Source organism: Agelaius tricolor, unplaced genomic scaffold, assembly GCF_023055355.1.
Source record: "Agelaius tricolor isolate 1412-34295 unplaced genomic scaffold, bAgeTri1.0.p SCAF_3, whole genome shotgun sequence".
Lineage (NCBI taxonomy): Eukaryota > Metazoa > Chordata > Aves > Passeriformes > Icteridae > Agelaius > Agelaius tricolor.
Window position 1 is genome coordinate 30,111,060 of NW_027269263.1, and position 23,419 is coordinate 30,134,478.

The 23,419-nt window shown below is 37.2% G+C and overlaps 1 protein-coding gene across 4 annotated transcripts in view; it reads right to left on the reverse strand.

Moving 5' to 3' along the window:
* Positions 1–8,450: 8,450 nt before the first annotated feature.
* The window catches only part of METTL25 (methyltransferase like 25), a 46,422-nt gene continuing 31,453 nt past the window's right edge, over positions 8,451–23,419 (reverse strand). For 2 of the 4 annotated variants that reach the window (XM_071423341.1, XM_071423343.1), the window contains exons 9-12: positions 21,707–21,800; positions 10,990–11,064; positions 10,297–10,368; positions 8,451–8,722 (exon numbers count right to left, since the gene is read on the reverse strand). In XM_071423341.1, coding sequence (XP_071279442.1) covers positions 8,624–8,722; positions 10,297–10,368; positions 10,990–11,064; positions 21,707–21,800 — 340 coding nt within the window. In that variant the 3' untranslated portion in view covers positions 8,451–8,623. The other 2 variants (XR_011678595.1, XM_071423342.1) reach the window with 2 other exon arrangements.

A 23,419-nucleotide genomic window follows, 5' to 3' on the forward strand; every position in this document is an offset into this window, starting at 1 on the left:
AAAGTGCCTGAAGGCAAAACACAAGCAGTGGGTGGGAGGAGTAATAAACCTTTTTCCTTCTTTCTTGTTTATCCTGTCAAAAAACTGCAGATAACACTCAGAGCATACACACATGCTTCTCCCCTGGGCTATACAGGAGTAGAACCATATCAGGGCAGCACTGCACCACAGACTGGTGATGCTGCAGAGCATAGAATGAATTTGGGGAATCCCAGACTAACAGGCATATGTGGCCTCTGGGACACAAGGTAATAATACAGCAGTTTTACCTGGTGTAAAGTGGGTCTATCTTCCCTTTCCTGAGATGGAGAATCAAAATGTGAAGCTGGTCTCAAACCTTACCTAGCTAAAAAGCACTGAATTAAGCTGACATTAACATCTGATGACAAACTGCATAAAAACATGGATGTTCCCAGATTTACTCTTCCAAAATCTTAGGTGCAGTTCACCAAAGACAAGTAAATTAGCAACATATGAAGCTGTAATATTTCAGTAAACTAGAAGTGAATAATTGTGATACCTTTTATACTTTATTATTTTCTGTTGTTGCTAAATCATAACAAACAGGATTTTTATCACATTTTCCCCACAGACAACCTGAAATAGTATTTTAATTCTCCACTGAGATTCTACCTCCAGTTACATAATTTTCAAGTCAATTATCCTGCTGTAAAGTATTTTCATAAAATCACTATTAAAAAGGTTCTCTATAGAAATCTATGCTTAAAACACATCCTAAATGGAATTATAAAAATCAGTCAAAATTTTTGTCTGACAGCCAACATTTTTTAGGTTCTATTGAATTCTTCAGTTATTAATTAACATTCCTATCTTTAACACATGGTTCATGAATGAGAGATGTGCTGCCTATGAAGAGCTGGTAGAGGTGGCTAACTAGTGAAATATATCACTCAGATAAATTTGATTTCTTGTTTTGCAATATTTTATAAAATTCCTGCATAGAAGAAAGACAGACAGGAAATATAGGGGAAAATGAAAAGTGAATACAAAGTAAAATCTTGCTATGAAAATATTCTGTTAAAGTACTGTGACAAGTATTGCTTTTTTTAAGAATTAAGGCTAAATCTTATTTTTCTTGTTCATAGAATCAGTTAAATGGTGTTCATGAGAATTATACCATTGGATTCAGTCAAAGGCTGTGACACTTCAGTTGTTCTTGGGAACAAAAAGTGCCATTTAACTCTGTTACTGTATCCAGTGCCCTCATTGTTAAGGACTAGTGAGAGAAGAGAAAATCCTGAGAGTTTTGATGCATTCAAACATATCTGAAATTAAAAAAAAAAATGAACAAAAAGCCATTTAAGCCTTCTCTCAGTATATCAGGAAGATTTCAATGACGAACCAGCATTCACAATAATTTCTATACTGTTCAACTTCAATATGTCTGGATAAAGGAAGCATACACGATCTCTTCACCTTCAGAAATGTAAATTTGGAACTGTCCTTGTACAAAAGGTATTTGATCATCCACACTGTTTGTCTTCAGCATGCTTTTGTATCCAAGCCTGCTCCCATGGTAATCAACAGAAATTAGCCAGTGACTCAAAAGACAATGCAGATCTTCACTACATTCTTGGACAGACATCTTTTACCTAAATCAAGAATTTGTCTAGACCTTAATCCTAATGATATGCATTTTTACTATGAGACTCTCTACCATTATTTAGATTCTCAAATTAAAACTAAAATCTCTGTGAAATGAAAGCATTTCTGTATTAGTTAATTATAGTCTCAATAAACACCAGAGAACTTAAAATTGATATAACTTGTTTTATATGCTGTTCATTGAGTATTTTGTGAATTGTGTTCTTTGAATTGATGCTCATGCCTCAGAGTATAAAAAGCTTAGCAAATGGCACATTTATCCAAGCAATGTACAGCTCTTTTTGCAGTTTTTAACATCTGTGTGTCCTCTTGATGACTTTAGCCTTTCTAATACTAACAAGTGAATTTAGGATTTATAGTTGAGAAACAGCATGGTTGCTTCTGCTGTCAGTCTTTATTCATTACTCTAATAATAGGAGGTGTAGTAAACAGCATGGATTTACAACTGTACATTTTAATTATTGTTTCTGAAAGTCTCTATAATCAAGAGAGGTGATCACTGCTCCTTTCTGCTTTGGCATTTTCTCCTTCAGTGCCAGACACTACCCAGTTATTCAGTAAGCAGACAGCTTTGCTCTTTTCATCAGTGAGTCATGAAAGAGTTGACAGTGTGTTAAGGCCATCTCAGCTTCAGTCTAACAATCTGATTTGTTGGCTCAGTAGATTTAGTGCATCTTGATTTTCCTGATAAATTCCATGTGAAACCCAATACCAGCTACCCTGACAACATCTTTATCTACATCAGTAAGCTCATACTGGTCAAGATGCAAAAAGAAAGAAAGAAAGAGACTTATATAAATCTGAGAATTCTCTAATGAAAGCATAAGAGTTTTACAGGTTTCACATGCAGAATTTGTTAATCCACAGATAAACTGCAGCTAAATTCAGAAGTGATATTTTGCTTTTGGACAGTCTTTGTTAAACTTAGAGATATTAAATAATTGTATCTTGTTAGCATGTGTTTGCTACAAGAAGAAATAAAAAGTCCTTATAATGACTGTGAATGTAATTGCAAAATACTAAAAAGAGATAATTTAATAATCAACTACTACACAAAAAAAAAAAACCAAAACAAGCATAGACTTGAATTATAGAACAGGTATAAAATAAGTGTTTTGTAGAAAACAGCTTGATTTCCTGGGGCAAACAGTATATCAGATGGTTGCCCCCCAGAAAATTGTCACTTTTGCAGCAAGTTCCTAAATTGTAAGGCAGTTTAAAATGTGACTCTCCTGTTTACTTACTGAAAGTTCCAGTTTTCCTGTATTCCAGGTAATAACATAATTACATTTCTTCCTATGGTTTATAAAGACCAGAAATACACTTTATGGTAACTGCAAATCCATGTAATCCTGTCTATGCATTTTGTATTTGTGAATTATCAAATTCTGGCCAACAGTGCACCTCATGATGTAGCCTGTCATATACTGTGTTTTCCTACCCAAGAACACACACAGTACAATTTCAATTTCTTCTACATTTAATCGTTAACTAGAAACTATTTTCTGGAGTACTTCAAATGCACATTTCTGAGAAAATTATGGTATATAGCAGGATTCCACTTGGATAAAACAACTTAAATTTACTCTAAAATCCATAAATAAACCTAGGAATAGCTACCACTCCTAGCAATTAGTTGAAATACTTCACCGTTTGGACAAGTGTATTCTTGGTCCAAGGCCCACCTGTGGAACATAAACCACAGGACATTGTAGACCTGTTGATGACAGTCAGAAGTGACTGAAGTAACAGACTGAACTGACTGAAAACAGCTGTTCAAAGGATTTCAATAATGGTATCAGAAGATATCTTTGAATGTTTGGCATACCTATTCTAAGGGTTCTGCGGCCTTTTAGCATAAAGCAGAGACTAGAATGTCATTCTCTCGTGATTTCATTAACAGCATCACTGTGAATGTGAGACAAGTGTCTAACATTGCAAACAGCCTTGAAGAGAATGTAGGTTTATACTGGGAAGATTGGTGAACAACAGCATGTTTTTGCAGTTTGAGGTCAATCTTCATTATGTTGGTGGGTTTCCTTAGATGTCTGAGTTTCATGATAATGTGCTCTGGAATTCCTGTGAAGAAAATGCTTTTGAGCTCTCGAATTGAGAAAGACTTGTGAAGAGAAGATATTGTGCACAGTAATTTTTAATAGCCTATGCCTCTCAGGATGTCTGGTGCTTACTAATCTTTCTGATCATCAGGAATTAATTTAAGGCAGAAAGCAACAAGAAGCCTAACTGTGGTGTAGCTTCTCTGAGGCATCCTAAATCTCGGAAGGATTTTAGTCTATCTCAAAGTGCACTGAAATACAACATTGACAGAGATAACAAGCAGGGATAAGCAAATTCAAAGAAACCATCTTATTCAGCAGTTGCCTGGAGATACAGGATATAGACCCACCAATCTGAGTTGGTTATTTCAGATAGGGAGAGAACCGCAGCTGGATTCCCAGAGAATTAGGCCATGGTCCCATCTGGCAGGATTTTGGGATTCAAATTTTGAATGGATTTCAGAAACTTAGGGAGCTAAAGTACAGTTCTAAAGGTTAGGTGGCTGGTTTAAGTGTCTGGACAACTGTACCTCAGTTCTGATTTGCTTACAAATACTGAAAATTCGTCATGGCCCGCAGCCTAGCACGAATTCTCCTCTTTTCAGTGCACTAGGCTACACATCAGGAAGGAGGAGAAGGGATTTCAGTGAGAATGCTAAAATGCATGGGATAAAGAGATTTAAAGATGCTTACAATGATGGGTATTCAGTTACTTCCCTGGGAAAGGAAAGCCTGAAGCACCACACTAAGTTGGCTAGTTCACACATAAGCAGGGTGAACACACATTGCTTGGTGCCGGTCCTGTTTTACCACTTGCCCTTAGTACCAGTGATATTTGACAATATAAAGACACACTTGGGATAGCTTTTAGGAAAGAAGTAAACATAAGCCAATAAGCACCCCAGTCATTTAAAAGACATATTGCTGCCACAAAGCCAAATATATTTAGCATGCTTCCCCTGTGCAGATTTCATGCCATCACAGGACATAGAGTCTCAAGATTTTAAGTCCATCAAGACATAGCAAAAGTATGTTAACTCTGAACAGATATTAAGCACTTTAACAGTAATGAATAATGTCAATGAAGAAGATAACTTACCATAAAATATACCTAATATTTAATCAGAAACAAACCCTTGAAACTAAAATCCCAGGAACTAAAACAGCACAAATTTTTTGTGATGTGATGTTACAAGTGAGAAATCAGACCTAGAATCACAGAATGGGGTGAGTTGGAAGGGACCATGAAGACCATCTAGTTCTAACCCCCCTGACACAGGCAAGGACACCCTCTACTAGACCAGGTCTTAGAGTCCTATCCAACTTGAGCTTGAACACTCCCTGGGATGAGGAGTCCATAACTTCTCTGGCAACCTGTTCCAGTGCCTCATCATTTTTTCCTAACATCTAATCTAAACCTACCCTCCCTTCAGTTTGAGACCATTCCCCCGTGTCCTTCTCCTCAGGGCTCATCTAAATCCATTCTCTGCCCAGCCTGTGTTTGTGCTTGGGATTGCCCCAAACCAGGTACAGGATCTTCCATTCAGCCTTGTTGACCTTCATGAGGTTCTTGCAGGCCCATCTCTCACGCCTGTTCATGTCCCTCTGGATGGCATCCCTTCCCTCCAGCACACTGACCATACCACAGAGCTTGGTGTCACCTGCAAACTTGCTGAGATGCACTCAGTCCCACTGTCCATGTCTCCAACAAGGATGTTAAACAGCACCAGCCCCTGAGGAACCCCACTCCACCTGCCAAATTACAGCTTGTCACAAAAACAGGCTTGGAGATTTCAGGGCTGCACTGATCTCCAGAATATTAATGTTGCACACACACCCTGCATATACTCTTATTCCTCCATCTAAGAACAGGTTTCAGCCCTAAGAAAGATGAATAAAACACTCTGAACCTGTTAGGGAATGCATTGCTGTGCCACAAACAGAATCAGGCAAACACCTGATGGAAAGCAGGTATATCCTCTGTTCCTTAGGGAGCACAGCAAGATAATGGTCTGTCACACTGAAAGAAAATGGAGATTCTTTCCTATCTATGATGAAAAGACTTCATCATATTTAGGATACAGTTTTCTTTATGGGAGAACTTCTGGCAATAACCATGAAGAAAAGTGGTTTTATTCATCTTGATTACTGTCAGGGATTTTTCCACAGTGTAAACAATAACTCATAGGTATTCAGGCACCCAGAGCTTTGAAACAGCTTTGAGAGCAGACAGCAACTGACTTTGCTTGAATCCAAACTCATCACATAAACCTCTTGATAGTTATTATTCTAAGAAGCACATTGCCTGGTTTTGCCTGCATAGACTACAAAGTGCATGAAAATTACTGAAAGAGCCTGAGAAGCTGCTGGGGGAGGGAATGCAAATTTATTCAGACTCTTTTAAAACAGTAGACAAGCACTAGTGCTAATCCTAGAGATGTGCTTGTTTTCTCTAAACTGTTGCAAATGTTCTCTTAAGATAGTAATAAAAATTCAACTTTGAATTTACCTAGCATTACACACATCACATAAAATTAACACTAGTCTGTATACCCTTTGCAACTTCAGCTGTGTTCAGATTAAAGCAGACAGGGCTTGCTCAAATGAATATTTTTGGACCATAAAAAGGTACTTTCAAGCCCTTGTTTTCAGTGGAAAACTATGCTTGCTTTGTTTAAACATCATATATGCCCAGTTTTTAGAATTTGGTCTGAAAAAGAACAGACTCATAACAGAAAAAAGGCAATTTCTTCCCCAAGTATACTTTTTCAACAGCACATAAGATAGGGATGACAACACTGTAACACTTCATAACAATTAGTCATCGTGTCTTAGCAGAACATAATATAACAAAATCTATTTTTCTAGGATTCTTGTTCAACTTTTTTCTTTTTAACATCATGTACTTTTGCAGTACCTTTTTATATCAGATATTATTGGTTTCTTCCCTCCAGATGCTTAGAGGTTAGGAAAAGATTTTCTTTCTTTTTGATTCCTCTCCTGGGAAAAAAATTCAGCAGCTTGTTAGGTTCCTCAGTACTCTCTGTATAACAAAAGGCAGCATATATGGAAGCCCTCATTTTGCTCTTAGCTCTACTGCTCCAGACCAGCAGCTTCTATTAATTTCCTTAGGCACTGAAGATTTTCAGCAGCTCTAGGGATTGAATATACTCAGACCAAACAAATATCAGAATATCATACTGGAACCATGGACTTCAGGACTGGAGTTCTAAAACAGATAGCAGTGATTTTAGACAGACATAAAACCAAAATATTTCTTCCAAGTGAATGAATACATCAAGAAAGATGTGACTTGTTAGAAAATTACCTTACTTCTCTTTTCTTGAGTGGTCATGTCCACAGGCTCTCATAATATTTCACAAAGCACATCAGTGCAAAAGCCATTCCGCATCTCAGTCTCATTACTGTCACTATACAATTAATATAAAAATATTTTTTGTCATTCTTATCTTCCGTGTGTATCCTCCTCTTTTCTTCTTTCTCCCCTTTTTCTTCTTTAATGCTGTATTTTATTATTTATTTGTTGTCCTTTTCTGTGCACTAGTAGTTAATTATATTTTACACATGCTAGAAAATTCTAATAAAAGCACTAGGACTTAGAAAACAAACTTTTTTCTTTTTTAATTGATGGAAAATCTGCAAGTTTAATTAGGCAACCCATTGAGATAAATGCATCAACAAATAAATTTCCCACTCATGAACACAGCACAGCTAAAAAGAAACTGCCTGGGAAGTTTTAATTCATTTGGGTAACAAAGTATTTATACCCAACAGATTTGGGCCAGATAATAGCTTTCCAATACAACCCCAAGATTACAGACTGAACCCCAGCAGGGCAGCTGATTCTTAAGCACTGGGAAATCTCCCACAGGATTAGAGCACATATTTTACTTTCAGAGTGACAGGCAAGCAAGTGCATGCCAGGAAAATGCCTGAATGAAGAAGGGGTTGATATAAAACTGTCCTCTGCAGGTAGCCACTACTTAGGCTCTTCTAGGCTGCTCTATAAATAAGCTGGTCCTGATGACCAGAAGAAGATGCAGTACAAAGATCCTGCTTAGCCTATGAGCTTCTACCACAGCACATGGCACAGCACCCACCACAGCTGAGATGGCCACAATGCACAGAGTACCCTCATACAATTTCAGAAGGCTTTAAGCACTCACCCATACAGAGCAGCACCATAACCCATCAGAAGGCTTCAGGCACATGCCCATACAGACTGACATCACTCCAGAAGGCTGCAAGTGTCTGCTCTTCTTGTCCTTCAGCCCAGCCTTTTATACCCCTGATGTTGATGCACGGCACCTGTGTGCCCTCTGTTCCCTTTGGTGGTTGGTCAGTGCCCCTGGGCACTCCATGGCTCATTACCTTCAATGCTGCTCACCTGCTTTCCACAGCTGCAGCCCACTGGGGATGAGGCTGGGCCCCAGCCCCACTCCCAATTACCACAAACTGTGTGCCTATAAGCCTCTTGTTTACAGTGCAGGGGTTTTTTCTGTTTATACTCTGCACCATCTGAATCCAGAAAAGAAAAATTTACCTAGTCTGAGACTGCTGATACCAGCTACAGGTAAAAATTGAAGTTATCTTGAGATTAGAAGTATTAAGAGAAAGGATATACAAGCATAATACCTTAAAAAGAAGAAATAGAAATGCTATTTAAAATAATAATCACATTTATAACGTAACATTTATAATTAAGTCAGATGTTCAACGTTAATAAATGACATAAGGAAACAATCATATTTATAAAGGAGGTATTTATTTCTGAAGATTCAAAGAAGCATTGCACTTTTTTCTTTTGCATCTGAAAAGCAAACATTTTACTTGAGGAATCAATAAAAAATAACAGAATAAAAGGGAGGAAACAGGACTATCAGTTCAGAATTTCCAATCTCTTTGCAATTTGCTTCCACTTAAGAACAAGGCTGGTTCTTCAGAGCAATAACTGCATAGCATCTCGGGGACTTCACAGGATCAAATAACTTCACAAGTCCAGACCAGGCAATGTTTTTCTGAAAATGACGTATGATTGAAGTGCATAAAAATTTGTTTGACTTGTAAGCTAAAATATTGTAATAAGTCCACATTTTGAAATACAAAATTGAAAATAAATAGAATTATCCTAATGCAAAGCAGGAAAACCACTTATATAATAAGAAAATGGGGCAAAGTTTGTGGTGAAAAAAGGACGCCCATAACAGGATCAATTTTAAAGTAATTTAATTATTTCTGGTGCTATCAAGTGATAGCTTCCCACCTGCTTCATCAATAAAGCTTTGCTTTTTGGCTGGACTAGAGCAAAGAAATTAAGGATCATGTCATACTCATTTTATGTTGCACATTCTACTACTGAAGCTAATTAACTGACTTTTCAAATGAATCAGGCTGGCTGGATCTGGTCATCATCCTGCATTTGGCTTTTATAACTTTTGTTTTTCTTCCTAAAGATATTCTGTGAATCATTCAGTACAAGATTAAATCCATGCATAAATTACATTTAGAAAAGGTGAATTAGTGGTATATACAGCAAGTTTGATCTCCCACCTTGGAAATCATATACATTTCTCTGCAATTTTTAACCAGTTGGCATTTGGGAAAATACATCATTATTTAACTATTTCGAATTGCCTCTCTGTAAAAATACCAGTTAGAACAAAGGCATACATTTACTACAATTCAGTTCTTCCAAGTGCACCATGACAGAGAATAAAGTGAGTTTTCACTTATGATAAAATGGAGTTGTTAAAATGAAAGGTTTATAGAGGAAAACCACAGCTATTCATATGAATGAGTTTAAACTTTATTTAAAAATTTTATTTTGACCATAGCCCAGAACAGAAGCTGGAAGATGCTACTATTTCCTCCTAGGAAATTATTAGTTGTGTGAAAAATGTTTATTGGTGCAGAAAAAGTATTACCAGTGCTTTCAAGTTAACCAGGCCAAGCTCCAAATCAGTGTTAGAAGAAACAGTGTAATAATGGAAGTCATTGTGGAGTAAATGTAGTAGCATTTGCTTATTATATCCCAGATCTATACTTGTAAAATATATCCAGGCTGTATGTTAGTCAAATGTACCTCAGCTGACCCATACAGTTAGAAAAAGTGCACTCTCTCTCATTACTGATCTTAATTAAGAAACAGTAAAAGAAAGTCATAAACATTTTGGATCTAATTCAAAATTTTTTGAATTATATGTTCCATAGCACATTAATTGAAAGTTTGAGTATTAACAGCACAATATTTGTTTAGCATTTCCAAAAATTTTAAATTATTAAATATCTCATTATGGTGTATAAAATGAGATTTGATGCATCTTTGATTAATTTATTTTTTACTATCTATTGACTAGTAATTACTATACAATTAAGAGAGCATAAACTTTACTGTTGCTGCTTTGTTGAAAATAAAAACATCTGCTGGGCATATGTTTATACTAAATGGCATGAATGCTTATACTTTTGCAAATATGATGAGAATAATAATTCTGCAACAGAGACTTTTCATCTGCACAGTAATAAACTGACTGAAATAGCCTCATTTCTGTGATGTAGCCTTTAGGTATCATAAAAGAGAATGCAAAAATACCTGCTCCTTGAGGTAGCAAAGACGATCCAGAAGTATCAAAACTTCTATGCAAGGAGCCAGAACAACCTTCAACTGAAAGAAAGATTAGATGCCATAATCCTTTTGGGAAAGACAGGCAATACACTTCCAAATGGCTATATTTCCTCACAACAATTCCAGGAAGGTCTATCATTTTTTAGGGGTTCTGTTGTATAAATGTCACCTTGCTAGTTCTCCCTATGGGATGGACATCTTCAAAACGGATTATATTAAAGATCAAAAGTACATGGAATGCCATAAAGTCAGGGAACTATGTTATTTAGTTGTTTTTCAGACATTGTCCAACAAGAAAATAATATTAAAAGTAGCAGAACAATTTTAAAGAGGGAAATAATGAATTTCAATAAAAAGAGTTTTTTATGAAATAACTGCATGGAGACCAGTCTAGATTTAAAAGGAGACTGACATTCCATTTTCCAGTGCAATAGTCCCTCTTGAAAAAGAATCTACCATGTGTTCACTTTATTACTTTACTTACACCTAATATAGTTCTGGAATAGGATACGCTCCAAAGTATGGAAGGGGGAACTGCTTTGTTTATTGAGATTGCATACCACAGTGTGAGACACCACCTCCACATAAAACTTAACAGGGCTTTGTTCTAGACTAGCACATATATATGCAAGGTTTTAGTATTAATCCCATAACTTTTACCATATTAAATGCTTCAAGCTCATTCATTCTGTGCTTGTACTTTTCATAGTAATCCATTATACAGCTGTCTGGGAGCTGCAAGGGATTAAAAAAGAGATATCAGAGTTATTGTAGTTACTTTTTCAAGGGAAATTTAGAATTAAATATTGTCACACTACAAAATGAAATCTGTGTTTCATTTTTGAAATTAGCACTTAGCTAATATTTATAATAATTTTCCAATAGCAGTTTCTCAGTTCTTATTTAGAGTAACTGTTCTTCACACAGCATTTTCCACTGACATGAAATACTGACATATATCCATTATTCAGAAAACTCCAGTCATTCTTAAATGAGAATTACACAGTGAAGTGGAGAGTGGCCAGCACTGCTGCTATGACTGTAATTGCCACAATTTGGGGCTGAATTTCATACACAGACAGTCCATGAACTTGACCAAGCCTTTTCAGCCCTTGCTGGCCAGTGCAGCAGAGCAGCTGCTGCAGCTGTGACCATGAGTGCTCTTCACAAAGCATGTTCTCTAAAGGGCAGCCAGACCACCACATCTCCTGGCTTTTGAAGGTCACAATGTGTCTGCTCTGCTGGCCAGGCCACAGTCCTGGACGCTGAACAACACACTTGAGCTGGCCAAAGAAGTGGGAGGTAGGATTGCAGCATTATTGCTGATGGAGGCTGCTGGGAAGAGCAGAGCTGGAAGAGCCTGATGCAGTACTGGGATTTTTGCAGGATGGCTGTTCTGTCATGGCTATGGAATGAGGGAATCCAAACTTAGCAGAAAAGTAACAGCTCTGACAGACATGGAGATATGGCACTGAGGGACATGGCTTAGTGGTGGACTTACAGTGCTGAGTTAACAGTTGGAATTGCTGCTCTTAAAAGTCTTTTTCAGCCTAAATGATTCTATGACTCTATGACAAAAGACTAGGAAAACTGAAGTGTGCTTAATAAATTTTTGCACATTTTGTTAGAAGAATCATCTGAGAGCATGTGGCTAATACAGTTGCAAAGAAGTAAAATCTTTGTCTAAAATAGGGAAACAAACCAGGAAACATTTAAAAAATATGTATGTTTTCAAATCAGGTGAGTATTATAAACTTTATCCTGGGACAGCCAAGAAAGGACTGAAGTGACCCAGAACTATTACTCATTGTCACTGAGAGGTTCTCAAAGAGAATATGTCAGAGAGATAGCAGATATATGTCTTTTATTATAGAACAGACAGTTCAGATGCAATGCACTGAAAAAATGGAACAAATGAAGAATTTAAAACCACTCAAAGAAGAGCAAATGAGTAATAATCAACACAAATTCATCAAGAATAAGTCACAAGTCAGTCTACTTCACTCGTAAGGAGGGTAAAAGGATTCATTACAGACAAAAACAACTGGTTCTCATATATTTTGATTTCAGAAAGATTTTTGATAACATTTCCCTTAATAATCTTATAAGCAAATTTGGGAAACAAGCTTCAGTATAAAGTACAAAATGTCAGCAAGACTGTTTGAACAGCCATAACCAGAGAGTGGTTCCTAATGGGTCTGTGAGCAACTGGAATGACCTGCTGACTGGAGGTCCATTAAGGAATGCAGTATTTTCATTAAGAATTCAGACAATAGAACAGAAACCACATTAGCAAAGTCTGCAAATGTGCAACAGGAAGGCATTGCCAGAACTTAAAATAACTTTCAGAAACTGGAGCATTGCTTAGAGAAGAAATTTGAAATGCTGCACAAAAAAGCAGAAGGGACTAGGCTCAGGCAGAAAAAATCAGCTGTTCAGGATGGGGAGCACCAAATGACAGTCTGGAAGATAGAGCAGATCATAAGCTGAGTGAGAGTCACAGTTTTGCTACTGCAAAAAAAACCCCAAAAACAATCACCATTCTGTTACATGTATGGGAGAGCAGCCTGCAAAGTGCAGGAAGTAATCCTTCAACTCTGGCAGTGGAAAAGCTCTAGCTGGAATATTGCATCCATTTTTGGGCATCAGATTTCAAAGAAAGAAATGAACTGTCTGAAAAAGCCCTGAGAGGGAAAATAGATCAGAGATCTAGAAAACATGACCTATGAAGAAAGACTCAGAGAACTGGAACTGATCAGGCTAAATGAGACAAAATTGAGAGTGGGGATAATAGTTTTTACAAGGCTATCACCAAGAAGTAGGGAACAGTTTGTTCACTATGTCTGTAGTACATAGGGCAAGAACTAATGGGCTTGGATTGCAACAAAAAAAAACCCAAACAAACCAGTCAGCCAAAAACATGAAGAAACATTTTCTCTTAGAGGTTAATTAAGGACTGGCAAGGTTGTCAGTCTCAATCACAAAAAGCTTTTAGAAGATCTGACAAATACTATTTTCAGGAATGATGCATAATTCTAACTCTGCTTTAAAACAAGAGATCAGAAAAAACTTTTGTAGTATTTCAGTCATATTTTTTAAATTTAGAAAATAAATTCTCCCAACTGCAAAGGCAAGGTTGAGTAGCTTATCCAGCAGTACTAGTGTGGACTAACAAGAATTTTTTTGGTCTTATTGCTATTTTATTTCCTGTGAAGCTGTGCAAATATTTTAGACTTCTTTTTGTTTTTCTCTTCCCCTCTAAACAGCCAAACCAACTAAAATATACTGGTCATTAAATAAACAAAATAGTTTATTTAACCTCTGCCCTATAAGCTTTTCATTTCAACTGAGTATTAATAGGGTTTTAGTATAATGGATTTTTGAAATTACAGGCTATTTGGAATTAAAATACAAAGATCTATATTTGGAAAAATGTGATCTTGGAACCTTTCTGCTTTTGCTTCCTTAAAGTTCTCCATTTTTCAAGATGAAGCATTCAAATTAAAATAAGCTGTGAAATGTTTGGCAAATAAAAAGTGGGTCAAAAATGTCTCTTGCACACTGCCGTACTCAAGTATGTGCTTTTCCGCTCCTTCCCTGCCTATCACACATTCTGACTGAACACATCCTGCTGTCATGGATAGACTAGGTACTATTCCAAACTGTGTCTCAGATAACAGTTTGGTGAGCAAACCAATTCAATGCAACAGCTCAGCTGGAAAAGAGAGAAAGTGTCCATTGAAAACTGTTGGTAGAGAAGAGCATGAAACAGGTAACTGGTAGTTAGCCATGTGGTGAATTTATTGGGAAACAACTAAAATCCAGATAACATTGGCTTTGTCTGAAACTGCAATAGCTTTCCACCTGCCTTCTGTACCTAACACAAACTTCAGCTCTCCTTCTAAGGTGAAGTGGGAGTAGTTTACTCTTGGCATTTTTGAAGAATTGTACTTCCACATGCAAAGCAAGCCCCATTCAGCCACTGAAGTTGTCCAAGCAACTGTTCTCTGTGTTGTCACTCATTTGTGTATCAAAAAAATTTCTTCATATATATACGTTGAACTTTTTTCTTACATTTTGATGTTGATACTATAAACATGAAAAAACTCAAATATATACATTTATCTTAATAATGACTCTGCACTCAAAGATCTAGCTTTTGTTACTGACACTGAAGTGACCTTCATTTCATTTTGGCCAGTATTTCCTCCCCGATACAGCTACAATGTCTCCTGGTCTTTATAAGGTTGTCAAAAAAGGACCTTGTCTCTTTGCATTGTGATGGTGGTGCAAGCTTTATTTTGAACTGATTTCTTTGTGGATTGATGTGGTCACTTCAACAGCCAGAACAAGCAGGACAACCTGGCAAGGTCTCCAGTGACCTAGTTGTAACAATACCATACAGGTATACCATATATACCTTAAATACCGTGTGGTGGAGATGGCACTAAACATGAGCCATAGGGCTGACTGATCTGTTGTGAATGCAGTGATCTGTTGTGAAAGCAGCAGAGCTCTGAGAGCATGTGAGATACCACACACCTGAGCACACCCACCTTGGACTGCAGTCCCACAAGCATGCTGATAGAGCACAGGCTGAAAAGAAGATATTCAGGCACAAGGTGTGGGGCAATTACTGATACCACACTTCATGTTTGTTTAGAGAGGATTTTTTCAGCTCTGTATCCTTTCCTAGACTAAGAGTATTTTCACTGAATCAAAGTCTCTTTTACTGCCCAATGCTGCACATGTTCTCCAGAGAAGAAACAGCCTAAGGATGCTATTCCACAGTCTGTTAGATGCAATTCCTCTTTGCTACCTCAAAGGGACTGCTTCTTCCTGCACTGACTGCACAATTCCATGTTTCCTCTCTCTACTTGTACCAGTACTATCAGGAACGCTAATGAGAGTACAAGAAAACTGTAAGGCAATCCTTCTAGCAGAGCAGTGACTTAGATCAGTTCAAAACATTTGGGAGAACATACCTAACAGGAAATTGTATAACTTTTCCATGACTAAGGTAGTTAAAAATAATTTAATGTTACATATTGTAAAACAATGTAAAATGGATAATGAAATTACTGAAAGACCTAAGTTTATTTAGAACTTTGTTTAAAATGCACTTCAAATGAATGGAATCTATATTATTTATAATTATACCTAATTGAGATACAAGTCACATCTATTAGGACTCCTTGTCAGAGTAAAATGCTATAGTGCCATAACCGGGATAATATTTTGTCTATGTGAAAAACAGTTATGCTTAAAAACAGCATTACACTTTATAGAGTGCTATGCAAGTGTTACCTGAGCCGTCATTTAGTACTTCCCCAACTAACAAAGGACACAGGAAGTCTGTGAGATGGAATTCCTTCTGTCCAAGAAAACAGTGAAGAAAGTCAACTCTTCAACAATTGCAAAATGCATTAAGTGTGTAAATCCATGTAGTACTTTCATTTTTTGACTGCTTTGACTGTCTCAGTTAATTGCTCTTTCAGGATTCAGGGGAAAGTGGAGAGCATTGTTTTGGCTTTGGCTCCGTGTTTGCCCAATGGCTGAACACAATAAAACATACCAAATTACAAATATTCTTAGCAAAGACCAGAAAGTTTCAGATATTCACTGTCATTTCAAGATATCCACACTGATACTGGCTGTGGCATAGACCCTAAGATAATAAGAAATCTTAGGCTAAAAGTCCCTCTCTTCCCCATTTCTTGCAAAAATTCTTGTTAGTTACAGATCTTGTTAGTACAGATGCATATATTCAGGTTAGTTCATGTCTTAATGTATTACACAATTCCACTACTGACAGTTTCCCAGTCTTAAGTAAGTGGCTTTCCAACATTTTTTAAAGCAAGAGAAAATTAAGCCACACAGTAAGCTTCATGTTATCTCCCTTCACTTGCAAACTGCATTTCATGATATTCCACGAGTCACTGCTGAGGAGAATTTACAAGTCAAGGACAGTCTGTAATAAGCTAAGAGTAACTCATATCCACTCATCAAATGTAAAAAAACCCCAAACTTGTCTGATAAAAAGTAAGCAATTAGTGGGGAAAAAAAAGTATTTTTGCACAAATTCTTATTTCAGTATTGTCTACCAGCTTTAACACTCAAAATTGAAAAGTCTGGAGTTTGCAAAAGCACCAAGTCAATAGATTCCAAAGGCTGTCAGACACATATCCAGGCCTTAGCTTTGTAAGTACTTTCTCCATTTAATCAAATTAAGCTAGTCCCCTTGAAAGATCTTTTGCTAATCTACCCCAGTAAGAACAGGACACCAGGAAACCTAAGGAGTTTTGAGTTTTCTTTCTTAAAAACTCTAGAAATACATAAATACTTATATGAGGACTTTTTGCCTTGGCAATGCTATTTGTAGCACTTATTGCCTTAAGCATCAATCAGATCTGTTAATAAAGAGGCTTCATTTTAAATGCATTTGCAAAGCAGATACAAACAGCTGAAACGTGTTCTGAGCTGAAGAGGAAGGAATTGCTCTTGCAGCTTCAAAGCAAAAAGGCTAAGAAGTATCAGAGGGGCCAGCTACTCTAGGAGAGAGGACAGGGATGAATGCTCCATTCTCCCAAAAGAGAGTTCCCCATTTACATTAATTAGGTAAAACAGTGAACAAAAGGAAAAAGAAATCTTGGGATAGAAAGAATGTCTCCAAAATCTATGTGACCCTTAATGCTCTGTCTGTACAACACAGAATCTGTAGGAACAGAGTGAACTATGACAAAGGAAACAATCAGGAACAAAATACTGCTTTGGTATGTATCCAATTACTGCAGCCCTGTGCAGGCATCCCTAGATATGGCCCTCTACAAGCAGAAAGGAGCGGCCCCACTTTCACAAGCCCTTGTCCTCAGGGGGCACTTCAACCACACCAGTATCTGCTGGAGGGACAACACAGCAGGGCATAAGCAACCCAGGAGGTTCCTGGAATGCATTGATGAGTATTTCCTTCCCATAGAAGGAATGGGGAGCCAATGCTCTCAATTCTCACCAATAAGGAATGCCTGGTGGGGAATGTGAAGCTTAAGGGGAAGCCCTAACTGCAGTGACCATGAAATGGTGGAATTCAAGGTCCTTGGGGCAGCAAGAAGAGCACACAGTAAACTAAACATCCTGGACTTCAGGAGGCCAAACTGCTGGGATCAGCTTGACAGAGTACCATGGCATAAAGCCCTGGAGGGAAAAGAGGCCCATTAAATCTGGTTAATACTCCAAGCTTAAAGAGGAAGTAAGGCAAAAATACCATGAGGGCAGCAGGGAGGAACAATGATCTTCTAGCCAAACTAAACAACAAAAGGGAAGGCTATCAAGAGTGGAAGCAAGAGCAAGTAGCTGGGGAAGAACACAGAGATATTGTCCAAGCACCAAGGGATCAGGTTAGGAAAGATAAAGCTCTCATAGAATTAAACTTGACTGACATCAAGAGCAACAAGTAAAGCTTTTATAGGTACATGTGCACACTCTCCAGAACAGGAGACTGGTTGCACAGCTTATGGAGAATGCTGAGATAACAAATTTTTTTTGACTGAGTCTTCACCAGCAAGTGTTTCAGCCACCCCACCTGAGCTTCAGAATACAAAGGCAGGGACGGATGAAGAACTGCTCACTGTAGGAGAAGATCAGGCTCAAGAACATCTTAGGAGCCTGAAGATGCACAAGTCCATAGGACCTGATGAGATACATCTGTAGGCCCTGAAGGAACTGGCAGAAGTTGCTAAGACACTATCCAGCATATTTGAGAAGTCATGTCAGCCTAGTATGGATTATGTTCCCCTTTTCCCATGGAAAAAGGGGAACATAATCCATAATTCATTTTCAAAAAGGAAAAAAACTGAAGGCCCGGGTAACTACAGATCAGTCAGTCTCACCTTGATGCCTAAGATCATGCATCAGATCCTCCTGAAAACTGTGCTATGACACAAAGAAAATAAAGAGGTGATTGGTGACACCAACATGGTCATTGATAGCAAATTGTGCCTTCAAATCTGGTGGCCTTCTATGAAGTGGTTACAGCATTTGTAGATAAGGAAAGAGCAATTGACATCATTACCTGGACTTGTGCAAAACATTTCCCATTATCCCACATGACATCCTCGTGTCTAAACTGGAGACCGCTGGGTGGATAAGGAATTCGCAGAACGGCTGCACTAAAAGAGTTGTGGCCAGCAGGCTAAGAGTGTTGGGGCTGTGCAGCCTGGAGAAATGAAGGCTCCAAGGAGACCTTAAAGCACCTAAAGGGGACCTACAAGAGAGGTGGAGAGGGACTTTTCACAAAGGCATGTAGTGACAGGACAAGGAGAAATGCCTTAAAATGAATGAGGATAGGTTTAGATTACATAAGGAAGAAATTCTCACTATGGGGGTGGTGAGACATGGCACAAGTTGTGCAGAGAAGCAGTGGATGCCCCATCTCTGGCAATGTTCAAAGCCAGGCTGGATGGGGCTTTCAGCAACCTGGCCTAGTGAAAGGTGTCCCTGCCCACAGCAGGGCGGTTGGAACTAGATGATCATTAACATCATTTTATGATCCATGGTCCAGAGAGCAAGTCCATTAATTCTGATGCTATAAGCAATATAACCATACCTGTGAAGCATCATGCTCACACTACAAGACCTTTCCCTGCCCTCACAGAATGAGATTGTTTTGTCAGAAATTCAGTAGTCATGGTTTAAACCTCATTTTTACTACTGCAGTGATGTGTGAAGGGAATGGTTCTGTACCAAGTCAGAAAAAAGGATTTCATTTGCATCTACATGTTTAATTGACAGGCTCTCCCACACTAAAAAAGAAACACCATGGAAAGTAGGAAATTATTTTGGCTCACTTAATAGGAAACTTCAGCCCTTGAACAGTAATTCTTAACAATGAATGGTGCTAGGTTATTGATAAATGCCTATTTTTTTTTTTTTTGGTGGAGAAACTGTTTTACTATGTTGTCTCACTCTAACTCATTTCTGACTGAGACTTTTTTCATAAAAAGTCTAATTCTTGCTTCACATAAGCAAAAACTTCATATCTATTTCACAAAGGAAAGACACAGAGGGGTTTCTTCACATGAATTATTGGCAGGATTCAAGAACTTATCTTTACTTAAAATCAACAGCCAAAAAAACCTTAGTATTTGGATAATTATACCTGGTGAGTCTTCACCACTGTAATATTTAGCAAAAGGCACACACTTACAAAAATGTGTATCAAGGCAGGTTAGGTGTTCTATATACTTGCACTCTTTATCCTGCCTCCACAACTGTCCACACTGGAAAATGACTGGATTGCCCCAGGGCTACCTTTTGATCAGAAACAGAGGTATTGGTGTGTATAAAGGAAGCAGCTGTGAGGCTTATCATGAACCATTAAGTTTAGAAGAGTGTTTACATCCCACAGTACAGATTCAGCTTCAGTGATAAAAACCATGCAAGATTTTACCATACATGACAAGCTACCAAACCCTGGCAGGGACTCCTAAAAACAGTGCCTCTACTCCTCTATTTTCCTTTCCAGTACTTTTATTATCATACAGAGATGAAATTCTGTTTAATATTCTGAAAAGCCTAGTAAAAGACTGGAGACTCACAGTTTCTTGACTTCTGTATTTTAGAAAATATCTTTGCACATGTGAAACAGAGACCCATATGGAAACAATTTTTTCTCATAGTTCTCTGGTTGTATTACACAATGTGACTAAGTTTTAGTTGCTTTTTAAATACAACCTAAATATATTTATGCATTAAGAAAATTATTATGTCCCTTTTTTTTTTTTTTGGTGAATGACAAGGACATTTTTGATTATTTTGGAAGTGTGCTTCATATATGCTTGCTCCCACCCTATATTCTTCCCAATGCATTGGTTTTTGTCCACTGCCAGAGACAAAGTACACATTTGGTCTGTGCAGTACAGCTGCTCTTTTGTTCATTTCTAAATAGAGCTAAAAACCCAAATTCCACATAAATTTCTCTTTGATTTTGTTGTCTTTCAGAGCAAATGTTTAGGCTTCATCACATTTCTAGCTATGTAAGTATTTTTTTTTTCTGAAGAGAGGCATTTAACACATTCTCCAATATTGTGTAGATACAGTGCTGACTCCACCATGAAAACTGCAGGGTCAGAACCAGTGTTAAGGGAGCAGTAACAACTTTCCTCTCAGTAGTATCAAAATAGCACTGGTTTTGTGCTGCTGCAGATTTCAATATAGCTGGGAAATAAAAAATAATATTGTTTACATCAGCATAAAATCCAGTCTTCAGTATGCAGCCAGCTGCACATAAAATGAGGAGAAACATGAGCAAAAGCAAGCATTTATTTGAATCAGGTCTTTAGCAACCACATAAATGTGCAGCTTGCAGTAGTGTTGACAGACATCTTTGTCTCAGGGCAACCTGCATTTGTCCAGACCCTTCTTAGCAAAAGGCAACATATCTAAAATCAGACCTCTTGACACAAACTTTCTATGCTTACTGGTTTTAAAAAAAACAGTGAACAAATCTGCATTAGCAGAGTTCAGTCAATGATCTTGTGAACTGATTATTACACAAACAGTCCACTATTGCTTTTGGGTGACTGTACACACATGAAGAAAGACATAATTTTATTTCTAGCTGGGGTGAACGCATCTTGTTAGTACCTATTCATACAGAAAAGCAAACAGGTAACTACACTCTCTAGTTGTGATTTGCTAACTACAGAATTAAATATAATCCTTTTAAAATACAGCACACTTCAGGCATAAGTCCTTTTCTTAATGCTGTCAGGATGATTCCAATGTCATTTGAATTTAATCGCTTATTTGGTTTTGCCTGTTTCTCCTAGCTCATGCTTTGATGTGCCTGGCAGATTTTAAGTGATTTGACATTTTGACTACAGGTTTTAAACATTACCAGAGACTGCAACAACACTTAAATATTTTACATTCTTGCCACTCCCACTTTTCCTTTGATTGTACTTAATTTGTTAACAATCTGTCTAGTACTCTCTAGTGTCTCCTTTGCACAACTTGTTCTCACAACATGGTTGCGATCTTCACACAGTCATATTCCATGCCTAATGCTATGTTGCCATCTGTTGACCAATTGAGCAGTTGTAGGACTAAGAATAAGACAAGATACTCAAGAACATAAATAAAACCTCAAAATTATTTTAAATCTCTACTTTATATTTACTTCTTTTTCTTTAACAAAGTGATTTAAAATCTTCATCTGTTTCCTTAACATTTACTAATTTAAAGGTATTAAGTCTTCAAATATAATGTTCACACAGCAATATATGACATAAATCAACTCAATGGCTCAAACACTGCATTGTGGTGCTGACTTAAGAAATTATATAGATATAACAACTTCATATAGTCACTAGTGACTCACCTTTGAATCATCCAGTTCCAGCTTTTTCAGAGACCGTCTGACATAATCTATGAAGGAGGATGATTTGGAGAAGGTTTTTCCAACATGTCGATCACTGCAAATACAGTACTGAGGTGTAGGCTTTTATACATCCAACAACAAAATTCAGATATTTTTAACAGGAGAAATAAATCAGTTGGATGGCTACTACTGCCAAGTTAGTAACAACTTTCCTTTTTCCCCCTTCCACTTAAAACAATCTAGCTAATACTTGAAGTAACTTCTAGACACAGCAACGGTGTAATTGTATTATGGTTATAATACAGTTATTATTTTACCAAAAACTCTGAGAGAGTTGACGTTTCTTTTTAATTTCTTCACTAACATTTTTTAATTTCCTTATATGAATGACAAAATTATTATTTCCAATGACACATTTCCTTCTATACTTCTAAATTATTTCCATAATCTACCATGATCCTGCTGTAATTTATTTAACAGCAACCACTGAATTGAAAAAATGTGACTTTTGCTTGTTACCTGGTGTTCTTATCCTTTCAATTTTTATAGCACTAAATGATGCCAGAATTCTGTCCTGTTCACAACTCAATAGCTTGCATTTCAGGACAGATGAAAATGTGTCTTGTTTCAAAAAATACGCTAAAATAATTCACAAAAACTTAAAAAAACATATAGGAAGAATGAATCCTAGCAGATCACTCATATTTGCTCTCTTCTCTGTGCTTAAAATATCTTGGAGAAAAAACATACAAAAGTTTTTTTTTTAAGTCTGAATTCACTTTCTTGACTGAGCCTAACATTTCTCTTCTAGAGTAGGATTTTAATATTCAGGTACAGAATTTTCAGCTACTGAATAACTTAACAAGAAATACCCTCTCCCTGCACCCTCCCAGTGAAAAACTGAACAGAAGTATCTTAGTATCTTACTTTTCTCCCTCTTTATTCTTAGTAAAACCTATCTCCTTACCTAAAACTCAGAACAAACATCTGAAGTCAACAGAAAGATTTCAAAAGATTTCACTCAGTGGCAGTTCTAATGCTGTTTAGCTGTCAAGGACCCTCATTCATTGAAAAGAATTTTTGCTGTCATATTTAATATTCAAATGCACCTAAACATTTAGGCTGATGCAGACTGAGAATCAGTTAATAATTATGTTGTTGCATCATTCCTAGAAAGATGGGCATTTAACATCTTGCTCAGAGAAAAACCCAAAACATGGGGGTGAGACAGGTCTTTCCAAGGTAGCCATTACAGACATATGATCTTAATTATTTCCTCCAAATTATACTTCCTTCAAAAATTGAAAAATCTACCTCACAGTTTTTCTTTTCTCTGCAATTCAGCAGCCATGACTTTTTGTGTGATATTGTATGCAATTTTAAAATAAAGAAGCATTTCTTCTTTCAGGAATTTGACCTTCTGAAGGGTAAGCTGTCTGACTGACTCTACATCCAGCAAAAGTTTTAAGAGTATTTGCATTAGCACTTATTTTAGATCAGGAGTATACTTCTGAAGTGAATTTTCTGGTTTTTCCCACCTCTTATGCCTTGGCTCACACCGTGAAATAGTATCAGAGCTCAAAAAATGGGTTATTTTCAAACTAAATTAAACTGGAAGGTGTGCTTCTGGATGTGGTCCAAGTGCTAACAGGCATACATCCCACAGAACAAGATAAAATCTCATCCAACTGCAACCACAGAAGAGTATAATGT